The 16344-nt window shown below is 36.9% G+C and overlaps 1 protein-coding gene across 1 annotated transcript; it reads right to left on the bottom strand.

Moving 5' to 3' along the window:
• Window positions 1–4250: 4250 nt before the first annotated feature.
• LOC139141575 (adhesion G-protein coupled receptor G6-like) lies at window positions 4251–16128 on the bottom strand. The gene is made up of 11 exons (XM_070711167.1): window positions 16047–16128; window positions 15374–15605; window positions 14204–14357; window positions 12771–12881; window positions 11793–11841; window positions 11076–11185; window positions 10523–10650; window positions 9676–9953; window positions 6425–6494; window positions 4942–5324; window positions 4251–4601 (listed from the first exon to the last, which is right to left on the bottom strand). The coding sequence occupies exons 1-11, from the start codon at window positions 16126–16128 to the stop codon at window positions 4258–4260; spliced, it is 1941 nt and encodes a 646-aa protein (XP_070567268.1). The 3' UTR covers window positions 4251–4257.
• Between the last annotated feature and the right edge of the window lie 216 nt (window positions 16129–16344).

The raw sequence follows: 16344 nt of genomic DNA on the forward strand, positions 1-16344 counted from the left end.
GGTTGTTTACAATTCTTTCAAATATTTGCTAATCAAAGGCAAAATAGAAATTGACCTATAGTTTCCTATATGGTCTGTGTCTCCCTTGTTATAGATGCAAACAACACGAGCTATTTTCAAATCGTCAGGAGAAACACCATTTGATAATGATAAATTCAAAATATGAAAAAGAAGTTCAGATATTTCATCGACAGATTCCTATAAAAGGTTCACACTAATATTATCATGGCCACAGGCCTTCCTGTTATCTAACAAATGAATCATTGAATATATATTTCCCGCTCAGTTACGGGCTTTAAAAAGAAAGAATTTGCAAGTGGAGTTCTCAAGTATGACATAAAATTAACATCTGAGTGAGTTTTATTCAGCTAACTTGCAAGCTTTTCACCAACATGTACAAAGAAATTATTGAAATCATCTGCCATGTCCTGTAATTCAGTGTGGATAACAGTTTCATTTTCAGACACAATGTGTAGTTGGTCTAGTATTTTAATATTAGTAGCATTGTGTCCCGAGCAACTCATTAATTATGCCCCAAGTTTCTCTCATATCATTGCGACAATTCATGAGCTTATCTAAATAATAACGTTTCTTTTCTTTGCGGAGAATACCTGTCAGAGTATTTCTAAACTTCCTGTCAGAACTTAGAAATGGCTCCATAAAATTGTTTCTGATAAGTTTATTATATAAAATGTGCTTTTTCTTAATTAATTTCCGTTTGAGATCCGTCATCCATGGTTGTCATTTCTCCTCTTTCTCTCCCTTTTATGCGTCTAAGTGGTGCATATTTTGAAGCAATTATTATTACTATTATTATTATTATTATTATTGTTGTTATTATTAATGTATTGTTTGAAATGCACTAAAATACACGTCCCAGCACATTGTACAACAGAATGAAAAGTAAAAGAATAACAGTACTAGTACAACCACACATGAAGCTAAAATATAAAACTCACTGAATAAAAACAATATAATTAGCCATAGGAATCCTTTTAAAATAACAATACAACTGAATAAGAAGGCAGATCAGCACTCCTTGCTGCCTTGATTTCCAACGGCATATCATTCCCAATACACATACAGAAAAGCCTTCAGACCGCATTTTTTTTTGAAATTACCACGAAGTGCTGTTAAACGTAAATTCTCATTAGATCGCAGGTCTCTTGCTGTTACATTAATTTAACCAAATCTCTTAAATAAACAGTTGCATTTCCATGAAGAATTTTTAAGGTTGAAAAGAGTATTTCAAAATTTAATTCGGGAATCTACAGGAAGCCAATTAAGATCTTGTGAGTTTTATATTGGAAAACGAACTCATAGTTTTCTCATTGACTACCTTGCATTGTGAATAAACATTCCATACTTTATTCGATGAAATTCCAAAATCAATTTCTTGTACACATATGTACTTGTGAACATTTTATTCTAAACATGTACATTTATTTGTAATTTAAACGTCTATAAATGAAAAGATATTGATAGTTTTATATTGGAAAAAATGTTCATAATTTTCTTATAGATATACCCATGTATAGTGAATCAACATTTTCGATGAGATCCAAAATCAAATTTCTTGTGCACCCACGCACTTTTACTTCCCACTGAAAGCAAAGTGCATTTACATAAATTATCAAACATATGTAAATGTAGAGATATAGCCTGTTTAGCAGGGGGAAATTATTTGCCCAATAGACTACCATAGATCATGATTTGATAATTTTGGACGAAACACTATGGTGCCTTCTAATGGTTGCGCATAAAAATGTGACCCTCCCCCGAAAGTGTAAGTGATATATAATATGCCCTTCAAAAACGCTCGCGAAAAAAATTCGACCCATCCCTTAAAACACCAGCTTTTCCACTGTAATTTCTCAGGCTGTCAAGTCACTATGATTACTTACGCAAGCCAAATGTGTCATCTCTTACAAGTTTGGCATATGTCATCTATATCAGCACTTTTTGAGATTCGGAACTGTTTTGCATCTATCTGAGATGTGAGCAACAACATGGCGGCCGGTATTTCTTCTGCGATCTAAATGTGTGTCTGACATGAACATTTCGCAAAATCAGTCATAATTACTAGAGTGTGCACGTGACAAATACATCTAATAAGCAAATTTTGAATGCGTATGACAAAGCTATTATTATTATTTAGACTAGACCCCCGAAGTTTCGACGCACAAGCCTTTCCGCTACTACAGTTTCAGGTTTAACATTTTGCAATACAACAACGAGAGTCAAGTACTGTGGTTACACTGCACTCTGTACCTCCAAAAAGTCCTGTCGTTAAATCAATATTTCAATGCACTGCGACAAATAATCTGAACAATAAAACAAGATAGCGTAGCGGCCGTGTATGCCCAATGAATTAGCGTAATAATTTCCTGAAACGGAAATTCTCGAAGCTGGTTGCATTGCCTTTGGTTCCTTGCGGATTGCAACGACGGCCAGGCGCCGTCGACTTGACTGTTTCACAGTGACAGAATCCGTTGAGATCAAGTTGGTTATAGTTCTCTAAAATACATATCAGAGTCTTTTAAAACGGAATGTTTTAGAAAAAGCCCCTTTATACTGTAAAACATCATAAATTCTTGGCTTATGCATGTGAAAGGTCTTATTTTGTTTTCTTGTTCAGCGAAGGAAAATACGTCGACTGACGTAATGACCGTGTGACAACCAACACCTGTCGAAGACGAGTGGTGACACGATCATTACCAATAAAAATACAAAAAAAAATATCTGGCAATACTATTCAACTATATTACATGTCTGAAGTTTTCAATTTTCACACTTTTCGAAGAGCAGACAGTAACGCCTATATTTATCTAAACGATTCAAACAAGCCCACACGAGCAGATAACAAAGAAAGTAAGTGAAAAAAACATTACATCATTTAAAACAGTGGCTACCATTCCATGCGAATGTCAAATACCTAAGGCAGTACCCTTGAAGAGTCTGAAATCAGGACTGGGTAACAGAAACGAAGTGTTCCGTATAACATCCAATGCAAATATTATGGAAAAACCCTAATAGCGAGCCAGTGCAAGCGCGACATACAGCTGTTCCCGAACTCGCTAGACGCCCGTGCAAGAGCGGTAGTCGCCAGCCAGAGTGCAAATACCCCGAGTACGAAGCGCTTACTCTCTCCCTATAGGGTTTTGTTATTATTTCATAATGTTAAAACGAACCAAAACTAAATAATGCTCAGCCAGACGTGTTTCGACGTCTGAAATTTGGCGAATAATACGTAGCAAGTTCATACTTTTGAAATCAGGTTTGATTCACAATGATGCAATTTATTATCATTGGCTTCTTAAAAGCCACTCCTGTTCTAATTGGGTTAAGTTGGTGACTTGTTTGAAGGTAAAGGAACCGTTTGTGTATTTGCGAAGAGGTTTTGTTAGAGACTTTCACTGCAATTACGGTGGGAAAGAATAGAACAAGTAAGAGCTCATTAACGATTGATATTGTCTATGCTAAATTCTGTACAAACAGTTGCCCTATTATTGAATCGCGAAAGAGCTGGAGCTCGAGCATGATCGCGAGGAAAGGATTACATGTACTGGCCCTTTGATGAAAAATTGATTTACAGCAAGCTGTGTCATAGCAATCGTCTTTGAAATCCTTGGTGCTGATGGATGGTTCGCTTACGAAGTACTACAGCTTAAAAAATTTGTAGTCGACTAGTCATTAACATACGGTGATAGCTTAATGTTTTCGGTATTGCACTGCAGTGCAAATATGGATGACACGCGCTAACGATGCAATCAAACTTGGGTACATTTGAAAAAAATTTCAGTATGAAATAAGGGTATATTTTGTAAATACATTCTTTCTGTTCTATTCTTTCCCACCGATTCAAAGACAGGTCAAGACATACTAGAAAAGAGCTGCGGTTCCAAAATACCTGATATTATTCGCCAGGTCAAAAGTTCATTGGCATCACTCGTCAAATGTCAAGGATGCATTTTGAAAGACAAAGTGCTCCATTGTTGAAGTAATCCAGTGGGCGAAAATAATACATGAGCCATGGAGATATACACCTACGATATCATTAGACTTGGTTCGTAAAATATGAATTGGAAGAAGCAGTGTCGTTAAAACACTTTACTTTCATTTCCTTGGATAGCTAGCTGGGGTTTGCTCACGCTATTTGATCCCCGATCTTATCGAAAGCATGTGAACAGTCAGCAAAATGAACGTCTTGAGATACTAAGATGGTGAATTTACAATTACATGTAGGGAGAGTGTGATTTATGCTTGATGCGACGATACTTCGACCAAATCAGATTGGGGTTCTTTCGTACCTCCTCTTTTTACGACGTATTGTATTGTCATCGTCTGCACGCACGTGTATTCTTTGAAGTTTGGCATCGATTTTTCATATCTGTATTCTTTGAAGGTTGGTGGTATTGCCGGTTCGTAGTCATGATCTTTGTGGTCCATTGGTGTATCTACATCTGTGCACTCGTTGAAGGTTGACATCGTCTGTTCGTTACCATGGCCTTTTTGCTCCGTAGATGTATCTGTATATGCGTATTCTTTGAAGGTTGACATCGCCTGTTCGTTTTTATCTCCTCTTTCCTCTACAGCTGTACCTGGAAACAGGAAATAATGTTTCGTGTAAACTGGCAGCAACAACAGCTATAGCAGTAGCATCAGCAACAACGCTCTCTATTCTCGGCGAAGTAGTGTTAGGGGTAGTGAAAAATATGCCAGTATGCGATTAACTTTTAATATATTCAGCATCATTTCAACATCAATGCCCTGTTAATATTTTTGTATGTATTCAACTCTCGAAACTTTACAACATTTCTGAAGACAAATGTTTGAAAAATGATTAGCGTCCCTTCATCTAATATAATTTACATTTCCCTAATATATTGTTTAATTCAAGATGACAATATGGAAAGCGTGACGCGTTAATTAGGAACTGACCTACAAATCTGTATTTATGCCTCCGACATCGACAGAACGTCTTTCTCCAACCCTTTTGAATTTCTTTCTTCATCGCACAATGGAACACAAAGATGAACAGCCCCTGCAGACTGTTGAATATGGCGAACAGGTAGTTGAAGACAAGACTGGCTTGACCAATGGCGAAAAATGCAAACACCCACGTAAGTCCGAGTAGCACCATCAACCCGATCGCTGCCCTCAACTGCGCCAGATAACCGTACCTTTCGTTTGTAGCCATCGCTCTGGTGTCGAGTCTACATAATTGGTTAATGACAAGACAATAGATGACCGAATTGAAGATGAGAACAAAGCACAGCGGAGCCAGAAATGCACCGTAGAACGGATACCTGGACAACCAGCATCTGTAATGAATAGAAGAATAAATGATTCAATGGAATAAAGAAGGAACAAACGAGTGGATAAATGGACAAATGAGTGGTTGAATGGGTGGATTGATAGATATGTAGGTTGTTGAATGAATTATTGAATGTCATTTATTTATTTATATATTTATTTATTTATTTATTTATTTATTTATTTATTTATTTATTTATTTATTTTTATTTACGCATTTATGTATCTCTTTATTTATTATGAGTCGAAGGGCTAACAGCCGATTAATAGACACGGTTATAGAAACAAATTGAAGCTGTGAGCAGCACTAGCGGGACAAAGCAATCTCAGTGTGATGAAGTCCTCACAGGTCATCGTGGTTACTTGGCATTTTGGCAAACTTCTTTGCCCCACACCCGCCAACCGAAAATTAGACCTCTACCTCTATTGCAGAGCATAGAATTATAACTGAGGTACAGGATATCGGCCCATTTTTTGCATATTCCCATCAATTATAAAGGGTCGGGTGCACCTCTTCTTATAGTCACGGTTCTCCCTGGCAAGTGCGAGGGGTTTATGTGCTACGGTTTTCTTAATCTAGGTTGACAAGGAATATACAATTTATTGAAGAATCGGCTGACTAGATACTATAGAAAACAAAGCCCGGGAGTTTGGGTCCCTAAAGTTTGGGTCATAACAACCGGGCCCCGCCCAAGGGGGCTTCGGTCCTAAAATCAAAAGTACCTTTCGAAAATAATTTTTTTTGAAAACGTAATATATCAATTTTTAGCAATGGCAATATCAATATCTTGACAATAATGTTGTACATCTATCTGGTGTGAAATGAACGACTGGAAGGATGGATGGATGACTAAGTAATTGAGTGGGAGAACGAGTTAGTTCGAAAGAAAAATATTGATCAATCCAAAGTTGTAATTGATTGACTTGCAAAAGCAGTCTTTCATGATTGATTACTATTGTCTACACGTCATTGTTTGAAACTATTTTAGTCGATGGATTAATGTCGAACCAATTAACACATCACAGGCAAGTTGAAAAGTTGATTGATACAGAAGCGTAATTTAGTAACATTAATATACATATATTGAAATTAAAATTTTAAACTTACATGCCGTTGTGGTACCCATAGTTGTTTAGGTCGATAGCCATGGTAACGATGACGAAAATTAACGGTACACCTGTTATTGCAATGCAAACAGGAAATAATATAATAATAATGACTCCATAAAAGTCATATAGACATTTTAGATACATTTATAAGCTCATAGGCCACATAATATTCAATGATAGACATTGACATCAATTATTCAGTTTTTCGTATTGTACGACATATACCATTTTGTTGCTTAGCCTATTAAGGCTAAGGGTTGTTTAATATTATATCATAGCTTTGCCAATACCATTGAATTTTGTAACGTTATCCCTCCTGTTGATAACTGATAACTTATCTGCTTAACCAGTATTATGGGCCCAGATATTTTTTTACATCTGCAAATGCACTTGCATTGCCAAAAATATTCAATAATATAAAACATGTACCCCTCCCAGCTCATAATAGACTCAATCAAACTTTGCACCTAAAGTTTGTTTTCGTCCATTAGGCCGTGTAAATAAAATTCTTTGTTTACCGTCCTTGGATTTTTGAAAAACCTACCAGCCAGCCAGCCAAAAAAACAAACACAGAAAAAACAACAACACAGATCAATCGCATAAACTCTAACTTTGCCATCGGTTTATGGGTCACAAGTATGAAAAAATCATCTGTTACATTTACAATGCAGTGTTTCTTATACTCTTAATTAGCACGCTGAAAACAATGCGTGGAAACAAAGGTTATACTTGTGTAAATACAACAAGCATACTTAGAGTTAGGTGACTCTGAGTCTGAACAAAATCCATAATAGACAATGGCAATAACACTATACCAGTACATAATAAACAACATGTACAGTGTGATAGTAATCAACTGGTTGTGTTACGAAGATCTACAGATTGTCTCTGACGGAGATTTATGCACTAGGTGGTCATAGGTGCCAGTAAAACTATTAATTAAAATAACAAGATCTCAAATATGAATAAAAAGCATATTTGCGACAAATATAAAAAGATGCAACTAACGTATTACGAGGATGTTTACGAAGTTTTGAAGAAAACAAAATATATTTGAATTAACACCTAATGAAGGAACCTAAGAATTTCACGTAATGGGTTCAATTTTGCAACGTGTCTAAGTGACATTTGTATATTAATTATAACATGTAAATTTAAGATCGAGACCTCTATTGATGTTTACGATTGGACGTATATTTTTATCTTTAATTTATATCTATCATATGATCAAAACCAAGCTTTAAACTTAGTTTAAAATCCCATTCTAAAATAATACGGGAAAGGACAAGAGAGAAAAATACAATAGCATGAGGACACAACGACCAAAGAGTAGTCCAGGGCATTTAGACAATTGGAGAAGCGTATCTTAGACGGCACCTGTCAAGCTTGTCTACCGAGAAGTAAAGTCTATATAGTACCAACGAAACACTATAAATTTCGAAATGTTGGGGTAAGCTTACAACAAAAAGGTGTTCTTGCAAAACCTGAAAATTCCACATATTAAACTGCAAAAGTTATTGAGTATAACAAAGTATAGTTGTCACTCAGAAAACAAATGCTAAACATCTTGGTAAAAGGTGAAATTACTATCTCTTCCATACAATTAGAATTTTAGCAGTGAGAAGAGTGGGTAGCTGAGCAAATCATAACAGCCTTGAGTACAAATCCTCCTTTTTAAGTGTCAAATAAATACAAGTCCTGAGCACTGTTTCGGTTGAGTTAAATGCTCCATTAGCTGTAACTTTAAAGGCTATTTATTCTGAATTTAATGTATCAACTAGTCTTTTATCCGAATTCTAATAGCGCTAATCTCGGTGTCAGGTTTTTTACTATATATATTATAGCTGCGCGCGCGTCTTCGAACACCGCTGCCTGAAAATCGGACAAATTGTGTTACTGCATGCGCGGTCGTTGTTGCAACTTGTAGTCTGAGCCATAAATTCATATGAATTAGTGTGATTTTCTGTATGCATTATGACACTAGCAGTTTTAATTTCATCGTTCTTGCCGAATATGCGGACAAAATTTTGCATATTAATGCAAGAAAAATGACGTTAAGTGATCAGCGCTATTGCATACTAAAAAGCTGAATATTCTGCTTGTCCAGACAGCAATGCCGAATGGCCATTTTTAAAAACTGAATTCTAATCCGGACTTATAAAATGACCACATCGTTTTTTAGCACAAAAAATGTTCAAAGTAAGAGCAACTTATACTGCGTACGAACTATTTGGAGCATTCAACAACGAACATTTCACCGGCGGTAACTGCTTGCCCCGGTGCAGATCCAATATCGTGATCAATCGCGGATCGCGCAGAAGCTGATGGAAATCCAGTTCCATTCCAGTCAAGAATTGTTTACGATCCGTCTGGTATGGAGAGCAAGCCAATATCGCGCACTTCCGCCGATTTGGAAACTTTGAGGGAGAAATAAACTTGTGAAACGGTCGATCTATCTTCACTTACGGTATACTGCAGTCCGCTACAACAGGAGGTGCACATGTACACTTTACGTACAGCGGTTGATACCCCTTTACGATAGGTAATGTGATTTGTATCGAAACGATCGTACGACATTTGCGTTTTTGCGACATTTAAGTAAATTGCTGCGACATTTCCAACAAAGGAAGGACACAACGCGTCTTATTTTCGAGCATACGATCTGTGTTTGCTTTTCATATTTCGTCCAAAAACCTACCCGCACGCGGACGGCAAACAAAGAATTTCTTTTATGGCGCCTAATGTGCGGGGAGGGGATACATCATTGCTTATCTAAATGGACGGATCCAGATGAATGGTATTACTCAATAGAGGGTATATCAATCTTCCACTCTGAGCTTCTATATCCCGGATATTTCGCAGGGACTAAGCCCTCCTTCTTAATTGGGTCCACTATCTGGGATATATAAGCTCAGAGTGGAAGATTGATATACTCAATAGAGGGGTTATAGAATAAGGCAAGTAACTCTTGTGACATTCTTACTGGGGGAAAACGTGAATTGCTTTTGCTTGAAGCGTGTTCAAACGCACTGTTATTAGGCGAAGGGTGCACGATAGACAATTATAAGGCTGTGTATGCATGGCCGTGAGAAGGGTTCAGAAAACAGGAAGAGTGCACACCTTGTTAAGAATGAGCAAAATTTGCACAGATTTGAGATTTTAAATTTTAGCGGTAAGATGTTGAATTGTGGTACACGTGTCGATTTTATATGGGACATATGTTATGAGTTAAGTAACACTGACACGTACCCCAACCGAGCAGGCAGAACTTCACCATGAAACGTCTGATGTATGTTTTAAAGACTTTGACGAATAGCAGGTACAACTGCACTGCTTGTAGCGCCATCCACGCCAGGACAGACAGTAGGAAGTAGTGTAATACCACAGCTACAGTGATACAGAGCTCCGGTATGATTGGTGCAAAGTCAGTGGAAAATGATCCAATCAGGAACATCAAATAGGCCATAAAGAGCGCGAGGCATAAATTAAGTAAAAGCATCGTAACTTTGTCCTTGTCCTTCTTTTTTCTGTAAGAAAATGGGGAAGACTAAGATGTTATAAATTCTAATAAATTCTATTTTTCTCCGGCTCAGAGTAGCAACTTTCAAATCAGAGGATAAACATCTGCAATTTTACATTTTTCCATATTTCTGATAACATTGTAAGGTGTTCGTTATGTATTAATTTCATACAATCTTTTCATGTAAATCAGAAAACAAACTCTACATCGTGTTTTCTTACACTGAAATGGTCACAGACCTTCGGTGAAATGAAGGTATGATTTGTCTACAGTATACTGTCTTGTGGTGCTGAAAAGTAACTGCAAGTTAAATATTGAAGAGGAAAATCTTCAGCTGTAGGATCGAATAAACCAGTGACCTGTCTTTGACTAACGGAAGAAGGTCACATACAAACTGCCTCTCTGTTTTGGTTGCCCAACCTTTCAAATTCACAGTTATAATCATGGCCAGAGCTGTAACATCTGTGTTTTTCATCAAATTTGATATGAGACATGGCTTTAGTGGCGGTCTATAAAATACATTTTTACGAAGCCATGTGATGAAATATTATTTCATGCTATATTACGTATCCTTACTTGTAAGCAATCAGGCTAACGATCGCCACAGCCAATGCGAATAAAGATACCGTACAGCCAACGTTTGAAATTATGGATAAAACCTTCTGATTTGGCGAGTCGATGTTGATACCTTCATTATAGATGTCCTGACATAAAAAGGTTAAACGTTACTAAAATACTTGAAACACAATTCACCAAGCAATGTCCTAAGATTTAACTTCATGTGTACAGTGGGGAGCCAAGAAAAATGATAAGACAAAGGTGGTGTTCCCATTTTCCTTTATGTCAGAGAAATTGTACACACATATTCTGTATTTGAAATAAACTATATAAATTGTTAAAAGATTAAACGAAATGTTACAAAATGTACATGTCCTAAGGCACAATAATTTTGGTATTTTTGTTATTTGTTGTCCAAGGATATTCATCGTAACATATTATCTCATCACAGGCGTTGATATTCAGCCATTTACAATAAGACGAATGACAAAGAAATCAGCAATCCAAATGAAAGAACTGGAAATTTTGTGATGAAAATCTAAGCATATAGATAAACTTTTGTTTTACGTACGACAAGGAGTGCAAAGTTAGTGAGGTGATTGCATTCACACAGCACGCTGTTGTTGTCGTTTTCCTCAGGAGAGACAGTGCAGCCTTCGCTGGACCATGCACCATTCTTCCCTGAGAGGCAATTCAAAAGATACAATTTTGAAGAGTCATTAAAATACTGCAATTGTTTGTTTACCAAAATCGTGACAATTTTTTTCACGATATTTCAGTCACTCAAATATTCGGAATTGAAGAATCACTTCAAAAAGGTAACCGATGATAGAAACATAAGAAAGTCTTCATGACTAATGATACTTGCGCTGTCACAAGGTCTTGATCTTGTTATATTTGGGAACATTTTAGTACACAGAGTGAATTTGAGATGTGGCCTTTACATAAATCACAGTGTGGCCACACATTGCGCCTGCCACAATGCCCTTGTCTCCTGCGAACGGAAATATTCCGGTATCCGTGCATGCATGCAAGCATGCATACTTACGTACGTACATATATAGCTACCTACCTATACATCCATCCACACATCCATCCATCCATCCATCCATCCATCCATCCATACATCCATCCATACATACATACATACATACATACATACATACATACATACATACATACATACATACATACATACATACATACATACATACATACATACACGTCATGTAAAAGGATTTACACAAACAACTGTACTTAAACCAAGCAGAGAATAAAACGAGCTTACCATTAAGATTATAATCCCAGAATACGCAACTCTCATTGATAGTACGATACTGTAAAAATCAAATGAAAATCGGATGTTTCAAACAGTGTGTGAACGACACAACATAACATTTTCAAATACAAAATTAAATACATAGATCAGTAAATGGCAAATCAGAAAGTAAATATATTCAGCTAATTCATAACTCTGCCGTATTATATATTTTCATCTACCGATACTAAATCAATGCGTAAAACTCTACTAATAGACGGCTTGTAAAATCACAGAGAAACATAGACAGAGTCGCAACGGGTATTATTTAAGGCGTGAAGCGGTTACGTAACCCATCCATGTTCGCCTCGCCTCAGGTTGCTCTCGCCTCTCTTTTCCGAAGAGTGCCGACCATGCATCCTTCGGTAATTTTCGAATTTTCGCCAATTGTTAAGCGAAAGTATGTTCGGCAAAGTTTGTGTTGTTGTTGTCGTGTGGTGCTGAGCGGAATTGACGTGCTGGCGAAAACGGGAGTGTTTTGAGCTTCAGGAAAGTGAGTTTTACCGTTTTAAAAATTCCTCTCATATTTTTATGAATATATAATGAGTTTGTTTGCAACCAAATTTGAAAGTCTTTATCGATACTGTCTGGTTTTACCCAATGGTTTACGGTCAGTCATACCGTCTTTTACACGTGCGTCAAGGAAGGACATGTTTATGAAATTGCTGGCGTGTTATGTTTTGATTGGCGTGAAGCAGTGTTTCTGGCCTGAGAGCTCACAAAGTAACTATGGTTGCTACGCGACTGGCAGTACGATGCCATCTCGTCGTATTTTTCGCATAATCTCGTGTAATTATCAACCACAAACAAAGCCTCCAAAAAGTTTAACACCTTTGAAGCTCATTTTAATATGAAAAGCCAATAGTCTACAGAGACGACCATGGAACAAAAGGCATGCAAGCGTTGCCACTCTGTATGTTTCTCTGTGGTAAAATCTAAACGTCATACCGATGTGTTCTTGGCTAATGTGATCTTCACTGGTTCCCGTAAGTTAATGATTGTTAAGTCTCCAATACTTGCAGCTATGACCAAGCCGGACACAGTCCTTTTATCAACCACCTGAGTAAATAAATCAATCATTCAAATATGGTTATGAATCACTTATTGTCTGTACGTTCATCAGATGTCATGACGTAACCAACATGATAAGTTTATTAAAGGAGCTCAATTCTTTCAGCTCGAGCTATCTACATGTAATCCTGGTCAAATGTATTCTTGTTTATGATACGGTTGCACTGAGAAAAGAAGTAAAACGATGGTAGTAACCTACCTTGAAAACTTGTTTGACTTATACACAATAAACTGTGCACTACTGACTTGAGATTTATCTGAATCGTCAACGTTTTCAAATAACGATGCCGGCAGTTCAATCGACGTCTCGGTTTTTTCAGTCGAATCACTAGACCCGTGAACATTTTGCTCTGGATAAAGAAAACATCTTACCAGCATTATACGTGTTAAGAGTTTATGCTAAGAGTTTATTGTAGGCGCACATATTATGGGAAGGGGAGACAGACAGGAGGAAGACAGCTTGAATGATGCAATTTTTTAAATTTTACAATTTTGCAGGGATGTTCAGTAAGTTTAAGGAGTTTAAACTTTCACCTGCTTGAGGACATTCTTCCCTTTGAATTTTCTGTACCTTTCTCCGTCAATTGTTCATTCCACCCATGCATCTGAGGAAGGAGACTACACGTTTTGAAAGCTCATAATCCAGTACCATTTAACTGATCATAGCGTGCTACCAAACCTTACGTATGTCATTGTTGATCTGCACGTCCACATTCTCTTTTGTAAAAAGACTTACATTTATGTGTAAAAAACAGAAATTTATCTTTTTATGTTATTAATTTATTTATTATTTTCAAATTCACAAACAAACAAATTAAGCCATACTTAAAACTAATATTCTCCGGGGTTCACCTTACACAAAGGATGCATATCTGAAGGACAAATATTTACTGGAATGCATTTTCACGATTAATAAGCTTATAGTAATAATTAAAACGCAAAAAAAATAAAATCAAGGAGTATCACGGGTTTTAAATTAAGATAGTATTAGTATTGTGGAAATGAAGTGTGTTTTATGTAAGAAATAGAGACAGAGACAGAGACAGAGACAGAGACAGACAGACAGACAGACAGAAAGACTAATTTTGACAAATCATTGAAATCAATAATCTGAAAACTAATATAATATATAAAGCAAACAAAATCATATGTAAAGGCCAATTAGGTATTTCTTGACCTTTTGATTTAAACGATGCAAACTACTCCTGCATTGTGACTACCTCAAGCAAGTACTCAGGGATGGTCTGGTCTTTATACATTTTCGCTGTTCTTGTTACATGTAAGTTGTTTTTCATTTATTTGTAACATACCTGACTTGAAGTTGGTACGCTGGAGAAGGAGAGACCCTTGAACACCGTCGCATTTACTTTTGAAACAGTCAGTACTATATTCTGAGTCACTATGGTAACCGATCCATTATCAGCCTCAATGAGCCTGGAAAGTCGCTCTACTGACTCTAGAAGTCTGGTATGCAAAGGAACATATTTTTCAATTTATTGCTTAAATACTTGAAATTGCATGGACTATGAGTAAGTCCATGAAATATTTTCGTATCCAATTAGCTCAAAATGTCCGCAAATGTTCGTTTTTAAAAGATGGCATTATTTTTATCCTCTACGGAAACATGTGGTAAGTGGACCCAAGCATAACTAGAGAGTGAATAATAAGGTAGGATGAATTTTGCATTTGTAGTCGGTCTGTAATCTCTTATGGGTCATTTTTCAGTTGCCGATATGTAGTACTTACAAAGAAGTTTGAAATATATCATGATCCAAGTTTCAAATGTGTGACACTTGACGTGTCATTAAGACTTTCCGATGTCGCGTTTACCTTGTAACCAACCATTATGATATAATATGCTCTGTCGAACTTCAGGTGTTGTGCACGTATTGTCAAACACGTCTCCACGTGTGCTCGAAGCGAGACATACAAACATTCACTAATGCAAAGTTCATTACTAATTATGTTTTGACCCTATTAATTATGGGATAATGTAGCAACGAAGTCGTGTACCTCGCATTGTGCATAATTTAGCAAAACTACCCTCCGAAGTCGATGCAACAAGTTTTGTACCCATCATACATTTGTATAAGTGCTTTGGATATGAAAGACTTAAACTTTTGCTCAAACTTTCCTCCGTGTAACTTGCAAACGCTCTTTTTATCAAAAGTCAAGACTAAATTTGTGGTATTCGTGGAAATTTTGGTATTATTGAAACGAATTACTCCATATTTCCCGGCACTTCAGTGTACCAGCTCCATGGAGGAAAATTAAATTTCGCTTTTCTTAAATTTAAGCTGTTGAAAGCTACACCTACTACTCCATGAGCTTCAAAAAGATGTCAAAATATGCAAACCAAAATATCCTGTAGACATTTGAGAGTATGAATATCTGTCCTCGAGGAGCTTGCTACCTTAAAAAGACGTCGTATATATTGTACAAGGAATTTAGATAAGGCTTGGATGTTAAGAATGACTTACCTCGTGGCAGAGTTATGACTTTCCTGGCTGGCAAGCAGTACGTCATTATCTACACTTAGCAAGTTGTCCACAGTTTGCAGAAGTCCATGAGCTACAGCAACCTCTATAACATTTTCTTGACTTTCTAAAACGTTGTCGACAATGTCGGTGGACAGACTTACATCGCTTTCTTCAAAAGTGTCCGCTTTCGATGTAAGGTTGCTCACTACTTCTGTCACGTGCAGTGCCTGCCCTGATGGTCATATACAAAAGTTTGTGTGATAGACGTTGTGAAAGTGCAAGATAACGAAATAAACGAAAATGTAATAGTTTAGTTTTGGAACATTTCGGTCATTATATTATTTCTACGGGCGTTAATTTTGCTCTTTACAACACATGGGGCAGATAAAAGGTCCATCTCCAAAGTTTGGGTTGTCATGGTCTCAGCATGGCTTTCTTGTCTCCATTGTTTATTCCATTTTATACGTTTGAATGATATCCCCCATAAAGCTTTATACTGCCAATCTTGAGTGCCTTGATACTGTATTAGCACTGATTTTATAAAGATTTCTTTTTTCTCCCTCACTGTGTCATTTATTTGTCCTGTGATAATCTTAGGCTGAGCTGTATTACTATGATGCGTCTGCCATTGGTCAAAGTAAGGGTAAATTACCAATCTGTTGACGCTACCAACAACGGACGGACATGAAAGTGTTTATCTTTTTTGTAGGTTCGTTGTTGACTCTGTCATAATCTGGTGATTGATTAAAAGGCATCTTCCAGATGAGTGTATAGGTAATGCGTCGGACATATTTAGTATTACAGACGCAAAGTATACTGTGTCTAGTTCATGGGCGTGCACTAATGCTTGCATAGCAGGAAAATTCGAATCGCACATACATCAGCCTCTGCGTCTGCATGGTACTAGCACTACGAGCACGGTCCTTTGCTACGTCACTTCCCAGACTCTGGTAGGCGGCTTAGCTAAAAGC

Source organism: Ptychodera flava, chromosome 10 (genome assembly GCF_041260155.1).
Source record: "Ptychodera flava strain L36383 chromosome 10, AS_Pfla_20210202, whole genome shotgun sequence".
Classification (NCBI taxonomy): Eukaryota; Metazoa; Hemichordata; class Enteropneusta; family Ptychoderidae; genus Ptychodera; species Ptychodera flava.

Coding starts and splice junctions, on each gene's coding strand:
- LOC139141575 (XM_070711167.1), bottom strand. CDS start 16,128: ATGCCTTTTAATCAATCACCAGATTATGACAGAGTCAACAACGAACCT. Junction 14,358..15,373: donor AGTCATAACTCTGCCACGAG/GTAAGTCATTCT, acceptor TTTGCATACCAG/ACTTCTAGAGTCAGTAGAGC. Junction 11,186..11,792: donor CTGGGATTATAATCTTAATG/GTAAGCTCGTTT, acceptor ATTGCCTCTCAG/GGAAGAATGGTGCATGGTCC.